General features: G+C 44.4%; 1 protein-coding gene across 1 annotated transcript; it reads left to right on the top strand.

Annotated features, from left to right (window-relative positions):
* The first annotated feature begins 3055 nt into the window (after nucleotides 1-3055).
* LOC144611153 (tubulin alpha chain-like) lies at nucleotides 3056-6629 on the top strand. The gene is made up of 5 exons (XM_078430216.1): nucleotides 3056-3190; nucleotides 3995-4217; nucleotides 4318-4466; nucleotides 5034-5714; nucleotides 6333-6629. The coding sequence occupies exons 1-5, from the start codon at nucleotides 3056-3058 to the stop codon at nucleotides 6627-6629; spliced, it is 1485 nt and encodes a 494-aa protein (XP_078286342.1).
* The last annotated feature ends 14073 nt before the right edge of the window (nucleotides 6630-20702 follow it).

The following is a 20702-nucleotide window of genomic DNA, read 5'->3' as shown; positions in this document are numbered from 1 at the left end:
TAGGTTGTACTACAGATGGTGAGGCAGGATGTGAAGAAATGACAAGTTGTTTGAGGAATGGTTGATGGAATGTTAAACATAGAAATGTGAGTTGTTGCCGTTTGGAAAGTCTCGCCTGGGCAGGGCCTACACCGTGAGTGGTCGGGCTCTATGATCTGATGCGGAGCAGAGGGGTCTAGATGTGCAGGTATATAGTGTCCTGAAGGTGGGGGTCACTGGTGGTGGTGAGAGTGGCTTTTCGCATATTGGCCTTTACCAGCCAGAATACTGAGTCTGGACGTTTGGAGGTCATGTTGTAGTCATATGAGATTGGTGAGGTCGCATTTCATACTGTGCACCATGTTGTAGGAAAAATGTTGTCAAATTGGAAAAGGTATAGAGTGGATTTACAAGGATGATGGTAGGATTCGAACGTCTCGGGAGAGGTTGAGTAGGATGGGAATTTATTCCTTGGAGGAGGATGAGGGGTGATCTTCTAGTGGTGCATAAAATTATGAGAGAAATAGATCGGGTAGACGCACGGAGTCTCATGCCCAGAATAGGGGAATCGAGAACGAGAGGACAGAGTTTTAAGGTGAAGTGGGAAATATTTAATAGGAATCTGAGGAGTAACATTTTCACACAAAGGGTGGTGGGTATATGGAACAAGCTGCCAGATGAGGTTGTTCAGTCAGGGCTATTGCAAAGTTTAAGAAACAATTAGACAAGCACATGGGCAGGGGTGGCTTGGAGGGATATGGACCAAATGCAGGCATGTTCGAATTGTGTAAATGGGGCACGTTGGGCCGAAGGATCCGTTTCCACGCTGTGTGACTCTGTCACTCTATGACTCTACAGAACTCCTAACGATTGCTCAATTGCGCTTAAATGGTGCAAATCAAATATAAATGTCACATTAATTATGTCTCCTCACCAATTCCACTTTAAACGTAATTGAAAACAATCGAATCGAATACAGAGGAGATTCACCGGCATGTAACCTGGAATGTGATATTTTGGTAACGGGGAGAGAATGGATGGAATGGGTTTAATGTCCGCTGAGCCTCGGAGGTTGAGGGGGGAGCAGGTGAGATCCGGTCAAAACTGTGAGGAACGAAGTCAGGGTGGACAGTAAGACACCTTTCCTCAAATTGCTGGTAAGGCATTACTATAGCTGCTTGTATCGAGATACCGTGAACAACGGTGTCTGCACGCTATCCATTCGGATCGTACCATACATGAATACATCAGGTAAGTGAAAAGAAAAAAATAAACATCGTGTTGCAGCTACTGAAAAAGTGCAGATAAAAAAACTGCAAGGGGAGCAACGATATAGATTGGACGACCAGGAATTAGGCCTTCGCTTATGAGAGGTATGTTGAAGTGTGTGGAAACAGTAAGAAGGACCCTGCCCCCAATCTGATGATACAGGCTTTCTAGGTTTTGTATCTTCTGCCTGACGGTAGGGGGAAGAAGAAGAAATAATAATATATTAAATAATAAACATTTATTTTATATAGCGCTTTTCCAAGTGCTCAAAGACGCTTTACAAAACAGTCAAGACATAAAAACAAACAAACGAACTGTCCAGACGGAGAAGCGGCGAACAAATGGCGCCAGCGTCCTCTCACGTCAGGGTCCGGCAGTAGACGATAAAGAACACAAGACACACAATTACAATTTTAACACAAACAGCCATCACAGTGATTGCTCCAGGTACACCCTCACTGTGATGGAAGGCAAAGAAAAGTCTTATCTCCTCCTCATTCTTCTCCCGTGGTGCCACGAGGCGATCGAGGCTCACGACTTTTGAAGCCCCCACCGGGCGATGGAAAGTCCCAGGGCCGAGCCGAGCATGTCGATGAAGGTCCTGAGCCCCCACCGGGCGATGGAAAGTGCCGCGGCCGAGCCACGCAGGGCGATGAGGGGCCTGCGAGCGGGTCAATCAAACCTCGCGCTTCGGGGCGGTCGAAGCTGCTATGGCTGGAGCTCCCGAAAGCCGGTCGCCAGCCAGGGACCTGCGAACTCCAAATGTTGCGGTCTGCAGGGCCCACGGCCGAAGCCTCCGAGATGGTAAGTCCAGGCCCTGCGACCGGAGTCTTCAAGGTCGATCCCAGCTGGAGGCCGCCAACTCCACGGTGTTAGGCCGTAGCGCGAACGGAGACACAACACGGTAAAGGTCGCATCTCCGTTGAGGAGGAGATTGGAAAAAAAGGTTTCCCCCCCCCCCCCCCCCCCCCCACCACCCCCCACATATACAGAGTTAAAAATAAATCAAAAGAAACATTTAAACGATAACAAAGACAAAAACAATAAAAAGACAGAGAGACTGCCGGTGAGCCGCAGCTGCAGAACGCAGCCACGCCCCCACTTGGCCGTGTGTGTGTGTGTGTGTGTGTGTGTGTGTGTGTGTGTGTGTGTTTGTGTGTGTGTGTGTGGTTGTGTGTGTGTGTGGTTGTGTGTGTGTGTGTGTGTGTGTGTGGTACTTGATTATGTTGGCTGCTTTCCCGAGAGGACGTGAAGTGTATATGAAGCTCATGGGAGAAGTTGGTCTTTCTGATGGACTGGGCTACATCCACGATCCTCTGCCATCTTTCGCGGTCTTTGTCAGAGCTGTTGCCAAACCAAGCTGTGATGCATCCTGAACTTGGGACGATTAATTGGACACATGGGGAATTCAACTACGCTTCGGAGAAAGTAGAGGCACTGGCGTGTTTTCTGGCCCATGGCCTACTCCTTTGTAGACCAGAGGATATGGGTGGAAGGTAGAGACTGAAAAAAGATGTAAGGATTATTTTCCGCAGAGTGGTATTGAAACCACAACGCAGAGCCGAGCAATGGGATTAGTGTGGATGCGTTAGTGAGGATGACTGGTGGGCCGAAAGGCCTGTTTCTGTGCCATATTATTCCACTCGCTGATGGGATTAGGTGGGCGCTTTGGGGGAGGGGTTGGTGGCTGGATGATGCTAGCTGAAATGACGTAGACAAACCTGACTTGCTCGTTGCTAAGTGCTATTCGTCAGCTCAGGTGTGACGCGCATCACCGCGGACAATCCGCCGGCCTTTGTTTACTACAATGTCTCCGAGCAACCGCGGATCAATTGTCCCAAGAGGCCAATCAGAGGCCGTTATTGCTGGGCGGGCCGGCGGTATAAATAGGGCGAGCGGCGAAATCCGCCACCGACCGCCGCAACAACAGAGAGAGAGGATGGTAAGCCCACGTGACAGAACCCCAGCGCCGTCGCGTTCCATCGAGCCGGGCCACACAGCGCAGCGGTCACCAATCACCTTTCACGTCCGGTTTTAGCTGTTGACCGGAGGATCCATTCACACCTTGAGCGGAGGTGTCGCTAACCGAGATCACATCCAAGTAGAACAGGGCTGTGAAACGTATAAGATTATTAAGGGGTTGGACATGTTAGAGGCAGGAAACATGTTACCAATGTTGGGGCAGTCCAGAACCAGGGGCCACAGTTTAAGAATAAGGGGTAGGCCATTTAGAACAGAGATGAGGAAAAACTTTTTTAGTCAGAGAGTTGTGAATCTGTGCAATTCTCTGCCACAGAGGGCAGTGGAGGCCAATTCTCTGAATACATTCAAGAGAGATCTAGATAGAGTTCTTAAGGATAGTGGGGTCAGGTGGTATGGGGAGTAAGCAGGAACGGTGTACTGATTGAGAATGATCAGCCATGATCACAATGAATGGCGGTGCTGGATCGAGGGGGCGAATGGCCTACTCCTGCACCTATTGTCTACTGTCTATTGTCTATTGGGACACATTGGTTCCTCATCCGCATCTTTACCTTGCCCTCAATCGATCGCGTCTTCCACAAATGTTCAACGTGTATTTTGTTTTTTTATGTTCTTATTTATTGGCGAACGGGGTGTCGTAGAAAGCATCTACTACAATTGAGAAGGGATAGGTGATCCAGCATCTGTTACGGCCCCAGTCCCTCTGGTGTCAATGAGTTGTAATTGTAAATATTGTATTTTTGTTATTTCCCATCGCCTCCAGCGCGAGTGTATTTCAGTGCACATCGGCCAGGCCGGGTGCCAGATCGGTAACGCTTGCTGGGAGCTGTATTGCCTGGAGCATGGGATCCAGCCGGATGGACAGATGCCCAGCGACAAGACCATCGGAGGCGGCGACGACTCGTTCAGCACCTTCTTCAGCGAGACGGGGGCGGGCAAGCACGTCCCGCGGGCTGTGTTCGTCGACTTGGAGCCCACGGTGATCGGTAATTTGGAATGGCGGGCGATTGATCACGGATTGTCTCAGAACCGCCGCCATCATGCCACGCTGGTTAATTAACCGTTCTCTGCTCCCCTCCCCTGTAGATGAGGTGCGTACCGGTACTTACCGGCAGCTATTCCACCCCGAGCAGCTAATCACCGGAAAGGAGGACGCGGCCAATAACTACGCCCGGGGTCACTGCTCCATCGGCAAGGAGATCGTGGACTTAGTCCTGGATCGAATCCGGAAGGTGGTAAGTTGATTCGCAATAGAACTTCATATAATACGTTCGTTACTGCCGCATTTCCGGGATCAGTTTCTTGTCCGGGAACCCCCCTAGAATTTCTATTGTGCACCGAAAATACCTGCTGACTTTACCCTTCCAAGTTGACATTTACGTAATGCAAAAGGCGTTCGGAAAAATGATATCCCATCTATGCCTTTCATATTTTATACACTTTTATCATGTCTCCGCTCATCCTCCCATGTTTCAGAGAACACACTCCCAACTTGCCAATGCTTTCCTTAACCTTTTCTGCTACCCTCGAATCGACGAAGCATTCTTTCTAGTAAATTTATTCTGCGCCCTTGCTTAAACCTCGACGTCCAGAACAGCTTTGCGTATTCCGAATGGTGCCTAATGCGAATGTTATAAGTTTATAACATGTGCGTTGTGTCCAATGCAGACATATAGGTCGATCCTTGACTGCAAACTTATTCTCTATGTACGTGTTAAGAGGAAGTGAAAGAACAATCTCATCCCAGCTTACGAACGTTATATCCGGTATTCTATTCACGATTCCCGCTTTCCTTCCCTCAGGCCGACCAGTGCACCGGACTCCAGGGGTTCCTCATCTTCCACAGTTTCGGCGGCGGCACCGGCTCGGGTTTCACCTCCCTCCTCATGGAGAGACTCTCCGTCGACTACGGTAAGAAATCCAAGCTGGAGTTTTCCGTCTACCCAGCGCCTCAGATCTCCACCGCCGTAGTCGAGCCCTACAACGCCGTGCTGGTCACCCACTGCACCCTGGAGCACTCCGATTGCTCCTTCATGGTGGACAACGAGGCCATTTACGACGTGTGTCGGCGGAACCTGGACATCGAGCGCCCCACATATACCAACCTCAACCGCCTGATGGCGCAGATCGTGTCGTCCATCACCGCCTCGCTGCGCTTCGACGGCGCCCTCAACGTGGACCTGACTGAGTTCCAAACCAACCTGGTCCCTTACCCGCGCATACACTTCCCGCTCGCCACCTACGCGCCCCTCATCTCGGCGGAGAAGGCTTACCACGAGCAACTGTCGGTCCCCGAAATCACCAACTCTTGCTTCGAGCCGGCCAACCAGATGGTGAAGTGCGATCCCCGCCAGGGCAAGTACATGGCGTGCTGCATGCTGTACCGCGGGGACGTGGTGCCCAAGGACGTAAACTCCTCCATCGCCACCATCAAGAGCAAGCGCTCCATCCAGTTCGTGGACTGGTGCCCGACCGGGTTCAAGGTGAGTGGAGGGTTTAGGATAACATGACCCGATGGGAAGATTGGACATTGCCTTCTAAAAAGCAATACCGCGGAAAAATCGTTCATCTACATCTGTTTAATAAATGCCCCAACTTTCTTTCACAATAATTGGACAGAAAACCTCCCCCCCCCCTACCTGTGCGCTCCCTCAACAACACCTCAAGCCATCCTGATCCCAGCACACATCCAAATGAATATTTCTTGTCAATTTTCTCAACTCAATCCTTGAATCCCGGCATCAATTGCTCAGGTTCGGCACAAGCCTGAAGGAGGCGCTATCGAAGGAGCAGGGGGAGGATGGGATTGATAGGATTGTTGTGCGCGTAGACGGCAGTGACCCAATGGTATGAATTGGCACATTTTGCCAAGTAATCCTTCAGATCGACTACTGCATGAAACGTTCGACTTTTGGTGGTACAGGAAGTAAATAATTGCATCACTTCTTATTGCATCCCTCCCGCCTTACAACGCCACCTTGCGGGAAAACAGCATTGCATTTGTCCCGCGGCAGCGGGTTTTCAGAGCGAAAGAGTTGAGACTAACGAACTAAGAGTTGAGACACAAGTGTGGGATTTAATTCAATGTTTGCGCGTTGCAGGTGGGCATCAACTACCAGCCCCCTACCGTGGTGCCAGGGGGCGACCTGGCCAAGGTGCAACGCGCCCTCTGCATGCTGAGCAACACCACCGCCATCTCCATGGCGTGGACCCGCCTCGACCTCAAGTTCGACAAAATGTATGCCAAGCGAGCTTTTGTCCACTGGTACGTGGGAGAGGGGCTGGAGGAAGGGGAGTTCCAGGACGCGCGGGAGGACATGGCGTCGCTGGAGAAGGACTACCAAGAAGTGGCGCTGGATTCCTCCGATCTCGAGAAGGCTTCGGAGGAGGAAGAATAGAAGATATTATATAAAATTAGATATTACATTAAAATTAGAATAGATTTAGTGGTTCCAAAGTTTAACAATTCAACACACATTATAATCGCGAAAATAAATTAATTTGGAAGTGATTTTTCAAAGTGTGCTCAGTTCTCTGGTTATGGACACGACACACTATAGCCAGTAAAACAGGAATTCGGATCCAATGTGGATCGAGGTTATTAACTCCTGCACAATTACGGTGAGGTGCAGGTGCATTGAAAACCTTGCATGCAGCTGCTTCTGAGGCACACAGACCCCGACAACTTTCATCATCCTGTATTACACATCGATTATACATGTATTACTAATAAATGCAACAAGACATGCAACATGCAACCACAGCTCTGATGGAGCAGGGGTCTAGATTTGGTGACCCCTCGGCAGGCGGTGAGTCTGGGGAGGGCTCCGGTATGAAGCTGGAGTCTACTACTCCCAGCAAGCGCTCTTTGACTCGGGTCAAAACACGAGGGAGTCGCCGTGAGTTACCAAAAAGGCCCACTGTTTGCCGAGAGGCTGCTGATGTTTTGTCTGGAGTTTTGGACTCGAGTGACGATGAGGTAACGGGAGACTCCACTAACAGTGGAAGTGGAAATGAGGAAGAAGAAGAAAAGCAAGAAGATACAGAGACTAATATGAAAACGATGCTTCAAGAAATTATTAACAGGCTCAAGAAAATTGAAGGAGATAACAAATTAATGAGGAGAGATAACAAGAAATTTCTTAAGGCTTTGAAAAAAATGGAGGAGAAATTTCAAACAGTGACAAATAAAGTGGATAATATGCAAATGGAAAATGAAATGTTAAAATCTAGAGTGGAAAAAAATGAAGACAGTATTACTGCAGCAGCAATTGAAAGCAAAAAGACGGCGGAGAAGTTGGATGCCTTGGAAAACTAGAGCAGGAGAAATAATGTTAAAATTGTTAGTTTGCCAGAGGGAGTGGAGGGGGAAGACCCAATTAACTTTTTTCAAGATTGGATAGTGACCACTCTGGGAATAGATAAACAAGGTCCGATGGAAATAGAAAGAGCACATAGGGCTCTAAGACCGAAACCCTCGGCTAATCAAAAGCCAAGATCTGTGTTGATTAAATTTTTAAGATATCAAGATCGAGAATTGGTTTTCAAAACAGTCGGGAATAATATAAGAGAGGGAAAACCAATAGAACATGAAGGTACTAAAATAATCTTTTACCCAGACATCAGTAATGCCTTGTTGAGCAGAAAAAAAGAAATTAATAAGGCAAAAAATCTTCTATGGAAGAAAGGCCATAGGTTTATTTTACTGCATCCGGCTACTTTGAAGATTATGATCAACACTGGAGAAAATAAATGTTTTAAAGACTTTGTCAAAGCAGAAGAATATGCGGAAGAATTGCCATCGAGAAATGCTTAAGAAGATTCATGAATGATTGATTATTAATAATATCTGTATACTATAGAGGGGATTAACTGTATTAAGGATTGTTAATTTTTAGAAGTACTTGATATATAGGGGGGGGGGTTGGAGAATGTGGATGCTCCACCATAATCATGGGCACAAGTGTGGTGCGGACCACACCTCGTATAATAGAGGGGGGTAATGTTGCTAATCTATTTATTAACAACATTAGAGGGAGGGTCTATTTCTCTATCTTTCTTATTTCTTTTCTGTTTTTATACCTGGACTATGGAGGGGAGCACACTGAAATACCGCACAATGTAAATACCGGAAGAGGTATCAAGGTAAGGAGGAAAAAAAAGGAATGAATGGATAACACATTAAATTTTTAAAGCTATAATGTGAATGGGTTAAATGGACCGATAAAAAGGAAGAGAATTTTAACACAGATGAAAAAATTGGAAGTAGATATAGCTTTCTTGCAAGAAACACATCTAACGGAAAAAGAGCATCAAAAGTTAACGAGAGATTGGGTAGGAAGTATGGTCGCATCTTCTTTTAACTCAAAAGCAAGAGGGGTTGCTATCCCATTTAAGAAAACGCTACCAATTAAGATACAAAATATTGTAAGTGACCCAGTAGGTAGATTTGTAATGGTACATTGTCAAATTTTCTCAGAATTGTGGACCTTAATGAATATATATGCACCAAATATAGATGATGAGAAGTTTGTGCAGGGTACCTTTTTAAATCTGGCGGAAGCACATGAAAATATATTGATAGGGGGTGATTTCAATTTTTGTTTAGATCCAGTAATGGATAGATCATCACGGACAACGACAAGGACAAGAGCAAGGACAAGGACAAAACCTTTAATTTAATGGAAAATTTAAATTTAATAGATGTTTGGAGGAAAAGCCATCCCAGGGAAAGAGACTACTCCTTCTATTCCAATAGACATGATACATATTCTAGAATAGATCTATTTTTGATTTCAGCTCAATTAAGGGGTAGAATAATACAAATAGATTACAAGGCTAGATTGTTATCCGATCACTCACCATTATTAATGAAAATTACGATGCCAGATAAAGAACAGTCAGTCTATAGATGGAGACTCGACTCTTTACTATTGAAAAGGCAAGACTTTTGTGATTTTATTCGAGGACAAATTGAATTATTTTTGGAAACAAATTTAAATTCAGTTGATGATAAATTTATTTTATGGGATGCAATGAAGGCTTATTTGAGAGGCCAAATTATAAGCTACTCATCTAAGATAAAGAAAGACTATAGGAAGGAATCTGAAAGATTAGAAAAATAAATCACCGTATTAGAAAAAGACTTACAGAAAACTTCTTCAGATACGACAAAAACACAAATAGCAAATAAAAAATTTCAATACAATACTTTACATATTTACAGAACAGAAAAACTAATATTACGAACTAACCAAAGATATTATGAATTAGGAGAAAGAGCGCACAAGGTATTGGCATGGCAACTGAAAGAAGAACAAATATCAAGAACAATAAATTCAATTAGAACAGATCAAAACATTATTACTTATAAACCTAGAGAAATCAATGAGGTATTTAAGCAATTCTACAATCATCTGTACCATTCTGAATCTGAAAAGGATGAAATTAAGATAAATAATTTTTTATCCAAGATACAATTACCAACAATCTCTAATGAGGAGCAGATGGGACTAAATGCCTCCTTTACTTTGAGAGAGGTGGAGGAAGTATTATATTCTTTACCAAGTAATAAATCTCCAGGGGAAGATGGTTTCCCGCCTGAGTTCTATAAAAAATTTAAAGATTTGTTGTTACCAGTATTTATGGAAGTGATACATCAAGCGGAAAAAACTTCTACATTACCAGAATCCTTCTCACTGGCAATTATAACCGTAATTTTAAAAAAAGGGAAAGACCCTTTAAATGCAGCTTCTTATAGACCAATATCATTGTTGAATGCAGATTATAAAATAGTTGCTAAACTTTTGGCAAGGAGATTGGCAGAATATTTACCGAAGCTGGTGAAAGAGGACCAAACTGGATTTGACAAAAAAGGAAAATATCTGATAATGTAGCAAGATTTATAAGTATTTTACATTTAGCACAGAAAAGAAAGGAATTGAGCGTAGCAGTTGCTTTAAATGCTGAAAAGGCGTTTGACAGGATATAATGGGATTTTTTATTTAAAGTATTAGAGAAGTACGGATTAGGAAATGGTTTCATTAACTGGGTAAAAGCTCTTTATAAACAACCTAAAGCCAAAGTGGTGACAAATGGCCAATCTTCTCAATCATTTAATTTGGAAAGATCTAGTAGACAGGGATGTCCCTTGTCACCAGCTTTATTTGTATTGGCCATTGAACCTCTGGCAGAGCTAATAAGATCAGATTTAGACATTGAAGGATTTAAAGTGAATCAGGAAAATCACAAAATTATTTTATTTGCAGATGATGTTTTAATTTGTCTTACTAGACCATTGGAATCCTTAAGAAAATTATATTTCAGACTGGAAGAATATGGGAAAGTATCAGGATATAAAATTAATAAAGATAAAACTGAAATAATGCCTCTTTCTGAAGGTAATTATGATCAATGTAAAAGAGAAAGTCAGTTTAAATGGCAAAAAGAAGGCATGAAGTACTTAGGGGTTAAAGTAGATAATAAGTTAAATAATCTGTATAAACTAAATTATAAACCACTAATTTAAAAAATTGAGGAGGACTTGAAGAAATGGATGAATCTTCCAATTACATTGCTAGGGAGAGTGAACTGTATTAAGATGAATATTTTTCCGAGGTTACAATATTTATTTCAAACACTGCCTATACCTTTACCAAATAATTTTTTTCAAGAATTGAATAAAATTGTGAGAAGTTTTCTTTGGAAAGGTAAAATGCCATGAGTGTATATGGAAAAATTAACATGGAAATTTGAATTAGGTGGACTGCAATTACCAAATTTTAAAAATTACTATCTGGCAGCACAAATGAGTTTTATTTCATCCTTTTATCAAGAGGGTGCAAAAACAGCATGGGTTAAAATTGAAATGGATAAAATAAAAGAACTATGCCCAGAAGAATTTATCTATAAATGGGAAGCTATTAGTTAAGGATCAAGAGTCACCTTTGCTAAAACATTTAATTAATATATTGTTGAAAACAGTTAAAGCTAATGATAAAAGATTTTTTCTAACAGCTAAAACTCCATTAGTAAAAAATAGATTATTGCCGTTTGCTTGGAATAATCAAATATTACAAGTCTGGGAACAGAAGGGTATTTAACATATGGGAGATTGCTACGAAGGAAATAATTTTTTGACATTTTCTCAATTGAGAAACAAATATCAAATTCCAGGGAATAGTATTTTTTTCTATTATCAATTACAATCTTATTTAAGGGAAAAGTTAGGTAATTCAATGTTTTTATTTCAAATTAAAGGAATTGAATCCCTGATTCAGGGCAAGGGAACTAAAAAAATTATATCTTCAATGTATAAATTGTTACAAAAATCTAGTCCAAAGACAGGAATTCAGAAATCAAGACAAAGATGGGAAACAAATCTGAATATTAGCATTGATGAACCAAGTTGGGAAAGATTGTGTTTAGAAAGTATGAAAAATACGATTAATGTGAGCTATAGTTTAGTACAATACAATTTTTTACATCAACTATATTTAACTCCGAAAAAATTAAACAATTTAAATCCAAATTTACGTAAAATTTGTTTTAGATGTAACCAGGATGTGGGTACATTTTTACACTCCACATGGGCATGTCCTAAGGTAACTCCTTTTTGGAAAGACCTAAAAAACTTTTTGGAACAATTGATGAATAAGACCATACCATTGGATTCAAGGTTGTTTTTATTGGGAGATACTAAAGGAATATTACCAAGATTAATTTTAGATAAATATCAGGAAAGATTTCTCAAAATAGCAATAGCAATAGCAAAAAAATGTGTGGCGGTCACTTGGAAAGATCACAATGAAATAAGAATTGCAAGATGGTATGCAGAAATGCGTAGTTGTATCCCATTAGAAAAAGCTACTTATAATCTGAGAGATAAATATGATTTCTTTTTGAAACTTTGGAACCCATTCACTTTAAAACTAGGATTACGAATTGGAAATATTTAATTTCAGGATTGTTTTGATACCCCTAAAAAGAATTTAATAAGAAATTAGCCGGAAGTGTTTCCTTCTTGTCTCCAGGTTCCCTTCTTTCTTCTTTCTTTCTTTCTTTCCTTTTTAATTTTTTTTAATTTCTTTATCTTTCTTCTTCTCCTTTATCCTCTTTTTTCTAACTGGGGGGTGGGGGGAGGGGGGTTGTGGGTGGGGAGATAATACAGAACAATACAGGTATAATCGAATTTAAATGTATAATCGAATTTATAATGTAGGTACCATCGCGTAGTATGAGTTCATACATGTATTTGTTTTGTTAAAATTTAAATAAAATTTAAAAAAATTAAAAAAGACATGCAACCGAACAAAACATAGCTGGAAAGATACTAGAGAGTTTGATGACGGAAAGGAAAAACACACATTTAGATAAACAAGGTTTGATAAGGGAGAGGCAGCATGGTTTTGTACGCGGGACGTCTTGTGTCACGAATCTGATTGAGCTTTTGGAAGATAAGACCAAAAAGGCTGACCAACGGAAAGCTGTTGATGTTGAATATATGGAATTCAACAAAGCATTTGACAAGGATCTACCTGGTAGACTGCTCTGGAAAGTTAGATCGCAAGGGATCCAAAGCGGGATTGTTGAAAGGATATAAAATTGGCATAATGGAAGGAAGCAGAGCAGTTGAAGGAGCGTTAGGAGGGAATGGATGGGAACAGCCTGACAGTAATCTGGTGACTTTAAGCCCCACCCCACACCATCCGTGTCTCATAGGGACGCCAAGCAACTTATACATATCCGATACTAATCCCGTGTTTCCCCCGCATCTCCAGCGCGAGTGTATTTCAGTCCACATCGTCCAGGCCGGGTGCCAGATCGGCAACGCTTGCTGGAAACTCTATTGCCTGGAGCACGGGTTCCAGCCGGATGGACAAATGCCCAGCGATAAGACCATCGGAGCCGGCGACGACTCCTTCACCACCTTCTTCAACGAGACGGGGGCGCCCAAGCACGTCCCGCGGGCTGTGTTCGTCGACTTGGAACCCACGGCAAAGAAAAGCTGTTTGCGTGCTATCCAGTCAAATGAGATTATACTTTTACCCGAGTACAATCAGGCCAAGCACACGCACAACAGGTAGTGCAAAATGAAAAATACCAAAGAGCAGAATAGAATGTAGTCCCTGTACACATATGACTGTGTGGCCAGGTTCAACTCAAACTCCATCTAAAAAGTTTGATGATGACACTGTGGTGGTGGGCCGGATCTCCGACAACGATGAGAAGGCCTACCAGGAGGAGGTGGCTGATCTGGCACTCTGGTGTCGGGACAATAGCCTCCTCTTGAATGTCAATAAAACTAAGGAGCTGATTGTGGACTTTAGAAGGGCTCAACATCCAAGGACGTACACGCCACTGGAGATAAATGGGTCTACTGTGGATAGGGTGAGCAGTTTTAAATACCTGGAAGTCCGCATCACAGAGGATCTGACATCGACAACGCACATTGCCACACTGGTGGATAAGGCAAAGCAGCGCCTTTACCACCTCAGATAGCTGAGGAAATTCAGATTTTCTCTGAGGATTCTTCAATGCTTCTACTCTGGGGCTTTAGAGCGCATCCTGTCCGGCAACATTACAGTCTGGTTTGGGAACAGCTCTGCCCAGGACGGGATGGCCCTGCAGAGAGTAGTGCGTTCGGCAGAACGCACCATGGGAACTACACTCGCCCCCTGCAGGACCTATACATCAGGAGGTGCAGATCAAGAGCAAGCAAGATTATGAGGGACCACGACCACCCCAGCAACGGACTGTTCCAGATGCTACGGTCAGGCTAACGCCTCCGCTGTCACGCTGTGAAAACGGAGAGGTTGAGACGGAGTTTCTTCCCACAGGCAATCAGGACTGTTAACTATTATAACTCCAGGGACTAAATTTTCTTTTCTGTATTAATTTTAATTTTAATGCTGTAATTGTAATTTTTTGCACAATCCGCAGGCATTGCCACTTTCATTTCACTGACTTGGATTGAGTTTATAGTTCAGTTTAGTTTAGTTTAGTTTCGTTTAGTTTAGTTTAGTTTATTTCCGAGATACAGCGAGGAAACAGGCCCTTCGACCCATCGAGTCCGCGCCGACCAGCGTAATGCCATCTTACACACACGAGGGACAATATATAAAATTACCAAGCCAATTAGCCGACAAGCCTTTGGAGAGTGGGAGTAAATCGGAGCTCCTGAATAAAACCCACGCAGGTCACGGGGAGAACGTACAAACTCCGTTCAGACGGCTGCGGTCAGGATGGAACCTGGGCCTCGGGCGCTGTAAGGGAGCAACTCTACCGATGTGCCACCATGTTTTAGTTTTAGAGATGCAGAGAAAGTGTCGAAGGGCCGTAATGATCTACGTCGGAAGATTGGGACAACACCGTCCAGTGGTCCGATAAGAGCGGGGAATAAGCTGTCCGTGAGTATGTTGGTAAATACTTTTCCGGTTATTGTGTCTTCTGCCCGATTGTAGAGGGGAGAAGGGTGGTCGGGTGAGTTGTGAATGGACATTGATTATGTCGGGTGCGTTCCCAAGGCATGGTGAATTTTAGATGGCGTCCATGACGGAAAGCTGTTTGTGTGATGCACTGGGAGAGGTATATCATATCATATCATATATATACAGCCGGAAACAGGCCTTTTCGGCCCTCCAAGTCCGTGCCGCCCAGTGATCCCCGTACATTAACACTATCCTACACCCACTAGGGACAATTTTTACATTTACCCAGCCAATGAACCTATATACCTGTACGTCTTTGGAGTGTGGGAGGAAACCGAAGATCTCGGAGAAAACCCACGCAGGTCACGGGGAGAACGTACAAACTCCTTACAGTGCAGCACCCGTAGTCAGGATCGAACCTGAGTCTCCGGCGCTGCATTCGCTGTAAAGCAGCAACTCTACCGCTGCGCTACCGTGCCGCCCGTATATGTGGAGGGAATGGCAATTGGTCGGTGGCGGGCTAACGTCGCGCCGTCCGGAACATCAGAACTACTTCCCTATTTCATGGCGCTTGCCTTCAATAATTCCGGGAGTCAGATGAACGGCATGAAAATAATGGGAGGGGATCTGACGTTTGCTGACTGCCTTGCGTGTGAAGTACACCAGCATTTTGCGTCTATCTTCGGTGTAAAACAGTTTCTGCGGTTCCTTGCTACACATCACACATCCGGCAGATGGGGATGGTAGATGGGGACGTTGTTTCCTTTGAGTGTAGGAAGCTGAGGTGTGACATTATTACGTCGGGAAAGTTCTCCAGTTCCTTCTTCCACATTACGTATCCGGCAGCTGCGGACGCCACAGACATGAAGGAAAACCGAAAGAGTAAGCCAGCAGATTGTGTCCAAGCCGAGCCTCAACCACTCACCCCATTTACTAATGCAATTTCGAAGCACGTCTGTCACCTGGCCTTGCTTTCTTAAGCCTTAGGGGGGGGCTATGTTGACAGGGACGTTGGTTCTGTTGAGTTTAGGAGGTTGGGGTGTGCCATTATTCAGGTGCATCAGATCAAGTTGGGCGTGGATAGAGTGCAGACGCACAGCCTGTTTCCTCGGGATGATGGTTCACAAATGAGACTGTGTAGATTTAGGGTGAGAGGGATATCGGATGCAGTTTTCCCACTCAGGGTAATTCGTATCTGGGATGAGGTGCCAGAAGAAGCTCGAGATGCGGATTGAATTACAATGTTTAAAAGACATTTGGAGGTAAAAGCGGATAGGACGGGTTTAGAGGGCTATGGGCCAATTGCTGGAAATGGGAGTAGCGCAGTCTGCCACCCCGATCGCATTGTCATGTGTGGACTGTTGGCCTGTTACCGTGCAGTACGGTTCTCTGATTCTGTGAAGTCATTCCGACGCCTACTCGGCCCTGGCCAATCGAGTGCTCGCTCTGATACCTCCTACAAGTTGTGAGAGTCACTGCCGCCCCCAATGCCCAGGCACGTGACTCGTGGGGCCTGATTGCTAGGGCATCATGTATGGGTGTCTCAAGTGGGGTACTCCAAGCTGGTTTAAAGTTCTGGTCCCCACATTGTCCGGAGGACGTGACTGCGCTGGGGAGTGTGCAGAGGAGATTCATTGTGACGTTGGCTGGAATGGAATGTTGTAGTGCGGGGTAGAGGCCGGGTAGACTCGGTTGTCTGTCCACGGAGCAGTGGAGATGTGTGTGTGCGTGGGGCGGGGGGGGGGCGGTAGCGGTGGAGAAATTGACAGAGGGAGACATGGTGGCTATTGTGAAACGTACCCCCATCGTAGTGGTATTGATTTGCAATTGACACGTGTACCGAGATTCAGTGAAAAGCTTTGGTTTGCACGATATTCTTGAACTTGTGATCAATGTACTGAACTTTATACAAACATGTATTTCACTGTACCTCGGTACACGTGACCAATAGAGTACCATAACGTACCGGATCCGACCATGCCATACATGAGTACAACAGGTAGAGGGAACGAGAAGCTGAAGAGTGCAAAGGCCGCAACGAGATTGATTGTATGCTCGGTAACATATTTATTTGCTTATGAGAGGCCTGTTCAAGTGTCTGATAATAGCACGGAGGACGCTGTCTCCAATCTGGTCGTACGGGCTTTCAAGGTTTTATATCGTCTGCCCGACGGAAGAGGGGAGAACAAAGATAGACACAAAGTGCTAACGTGTTCTCGCCAAGATTGGGCAGTCATTTCTGGACACCTCAGGCACTTGGATGATCTAATGTATTCTCGCTCTGCCTGGAGCTCCCGACTTGCGTTCCCTCCAATAAACGATCTTGATAAATTTGGGAGGGGCATTTACACGCATCTGTTATGGAGACATTGAGTGTTACGGCGTGGAAACGGGTTACTTGGCCGAACTTGACCTCAAAGGTCAACATATCCCGTCAACACTAGTCCCACTTGCCTGCGTTTGGTCCATATTCCTCTAAGCCTTATAAAGGACGAAATGGCGGAGCATTTGGTTAGAAGTAACGGGATCGTTCCGAGTCAGCATGGATTTACGAAGGGGAAATCATGCTTGACTAATCTTCCGGAATTCTTTGAGGATGTAACTAGGAAAATTGACAGGGGAGAGCCGGCGGATGTGGTGTACCTCGACTTTCAGAACGCCTTCGACAAGGTCCCACATAGGAGATTAGTGGACAAAATTAGAGCACATGGTATTGGAGGTAGGATAGAAAATTGTTCGACAGACAGAAAGCAAAGAGTGGGGATAAATGGGTCCCTTTCAGAATGGCAGGCAGTGACTAGTGGGGTACCGCAAGGCTCGCTGCTGGGACCGCAGCTATTTACAATATACATTAATGACTTGGATGAAGGGATTAAAAGTACCATTAGCAAATATGCAGATGATACAAAGCTGGGTGGTAGTGTGAACTGTGAGGAAGATGCTATGGGGTTGCAGGGTGACTTAGACAGGTTGTGTGAGTGGGCGGATGCATGGTAGATGCAGTTTAATGTGGATAAGTGTGAGTCAAGTGTGGTCAAGTCAAGTCAAGTCAATTTTATTTGTATAGCACAATTAAAAACAACTCACGTTGACCAAAGTGCTGCACATCTGATTAGGAAAAAAAGAAAAAAGAAACATACAGTGCCTTTGGTGGTAAGAATAGGAAGGCAGATTATTATCTGAATGGTGTCAAGTTAGGAAAAGGGGACGTACAACGAGATCTGGGTGTCCTATTGCATCAGGCACTGAAAGAAAGCATGCAGGTACAGCAGGCAGTGAAGAAAGCCAACGGAATGTTGGCCTTCATAACAAGAGGAGTTGAGTATAGGAGCAAAGAAGTCATTCTACAGTTGTATAGGGCCATAGTGAGAGCGCAACTGGAGTACTGTGTGTAGTTTTGGTCTCCAAATTTGAGGAAGGATATTCTTGCAATTGAGGGCGTACAGCGTAGGTTTACTAGGTTAATTTCCGGAATGGCGGGACTGTCATATGTTGAAAGACTGGAGCGACAAGGCTTGTATACACTGGAATTTAGAAGGATGAGAGGGGATCTTATCGAAACATATAAGATTATTAAGGGGTTGGATAAGTTAGAGGCAGGAAACATGTTCCCAATGTCGGGGGAGTCCAGGGGCCTCAGTTTAAGAATAAGGGGTAGGCCATTTAGAACGGAGATGAGGAAAAACCTTTTCAGTCAGAGAGTTGTAAATCTGTGGAATACTCTGCCTCAGAAGGCAGTGGAGGCCAATTCTCTGAATGCATTCAAGAGAGAGTTCGGTAGAGCTCTTAAGGATAGCAGAGTCAGGGGGTGTGGGGAGAAAGCAGGAACGGGGTACTGATTGAGAATGATCAGCCATGATCACATTGAATGGTGGTGCTGCCTCGAAGGGCAGAATTGCCTCCACCTCCGCCTATTGTCTATGGTCTATTGTCTATCCATGTACCTATTTAAATCTTTCTTAAATGCTCCAGTTCTATTTGGCTCAACTACGTCGTCCGGTAACTGGTCAATTTCACTCACCACCCTTTGCGTGGAAAAGTTACCCCTCAGATTCCGATAAAATCTTTCCCCCTTCATCTTAAATCTATGCCCACTGGTTGCTGATTCCCCCACTCTTGGCAAGAGACTGTGCGTCTACCCGTTCTATTCCTCTCATGATTTTATACCCTTCTAAAAGATCACCCCTCATCCTCCTGCGCTCCAGGGATTAGAATCCGAGCCAACTCAACCTGTCCATATAGCTCAGACACTGGATTCCTGGCAACATCCTCGCAAAACTTCTCTGCGACGTTTCCAGTTTAACAACGTCGTTCCTATAACATGGTGCCCAGAACTGAACACAATACTCTGAATGCGTCTCACCAACGTCTTACACAACTGCAACATGACATCCCAACTTCTATACGCAATACACTGACTGATGAAGGCCAATGTTCCAAAAGCCTTTTTGGCCGCCTTAATCACCTGCGACTCGACCTTCAAGGAACCATGCAGCTGTACGCCTAGATCCCTCTGCTCTACAACACTCCCCAGAGGCCTACAATTTACCGCTAGACGTCCGTAAATGTATCACCTCACACTTCTCTATATTAAATTCCATCAACCATTCCTCAGTAACAACCTTCTTCACTATCTGCAAAACCACCCACATGAAGCCAATTGAGTCGCATTTAAACCCGTAAGGCATTTTGAAGTTTTAAAGCTAGAAAAGGCTGTACTTAGAAGCATGTCGAAACGCCTAAGCACAATTGGAAAAACTCTACAGAACGCTCATGGTGTCATAGAGTCTCGCAGCGTGGAAACTGTCCTTTTGATCCAACTTGGTCACACTGGCCAACATGTCCCATCTACACTAGTCCCACCTGCCTGCGTTTGGCCCATATCCTTGTCTATGTAACTGTCTAATTGCTTCTTAAACGCTGGGATAGTCCGTGCCTCAACTACTTCCTCCAGTAGGTGGTTCCACACACCTACCCTCAAAGATACTAGAGGAGCAAGATGAACCACTCCTTCGAATCGCCTGTACTGGGGTGTAGCAAGCAAAGGAGCGTAACGTTCGCCATTCCAAAAGACAAAATCCACCATTCGCTATGCCTCTCGGAGTGTAATCAGTGTTTTGGGGGAACAGTATGTGTTTTTTATACAGTATATTTTTATACCATAAAAATACAGAATATACCTCATCAATCAATTCACAGATTTTTTGCCGTTTTTCTTTTAAAATGTTTCTGCAAGGTTCTGCCTACTAAAATGGCGCCATGACATACTACGATTTTTAGGGTCGAGTGGTCTATCTTGCTCTGCTCTATTGTCTTTGCCCGCCACCCTCTGTGTGAAAAAGCCGCCCTAAGGTTCCGATAAAATCTTTCCCCCTTATCTTAAACCTATATCCTCTGGTTGTTCAATCCCCTACTGTGGGCAAGAGGCTTCGTATGTCCACCCGATCTATTCCTCGCATGATTTTGTACACCTCTAGAATATCACTCCTTATCGTCCTGCGACCGAGCCTGACAATTGCTCCTTGCTCAGTTGAAACTGAAAGATATTTTAGTGTTACTGGCCTCTTTGGTACAAAATAGCGCACATCATTGAGTGATGAGACCGTTGATACCTTATGTTATTTGAGATCTTACCAAATGACACCATACAGTATGCCTACTTTCCTGTCATAAAAGTAAATTTAATAAGACAAAGTTTGCTGAAGTAGAGATGGTTGAAAGCTGCAAATTCCGAGGAGTAAATATCAGCAATATCAAGCGCAGGCTCGGCGAACGTTTCGCTGAACACCTCCGCTCAGTCCGCCTACACCTACCTGATCTCCCGGTTGCTAAACCCTTTAACTGGGACTTTCCATCGCCCGGTGGGGGCTTCAAAAAGTTGGGAGCCTCGATCACCTCGTGGCACCACGGGAGAAGAATGAGGAGGAGATAAGACTTTTCTTTGCCTTCCATCACAGTGAGGGTGTGCCTAGAGCAATCACTGTGATGGCTGTTTGTGTAAAAATTGTATCTGTGTGTCCTGTGCTTTTTGTTGTCTACTGC

This window comes from Rhinoraja longicauda, chromosome 39 (genome assembly GCF_053455715.1).
Source record: "Rhinoraja longicauda isolate Sanriku21f chromosome 39, sRhiLon1.1, whole genome shotgun sequence".
Lineage (NCBI taxonomy): Eukaryota > Metazoa > Chordata > Chondrichthyes > Rajiformes > Arhynchobatidae > Rhinoraja > Rhinoraja longicauda.
Note: the sequence above shows the minus strand (reverse complement) of the source record. Positions and strands in the feature narration are given on the sequence as shown.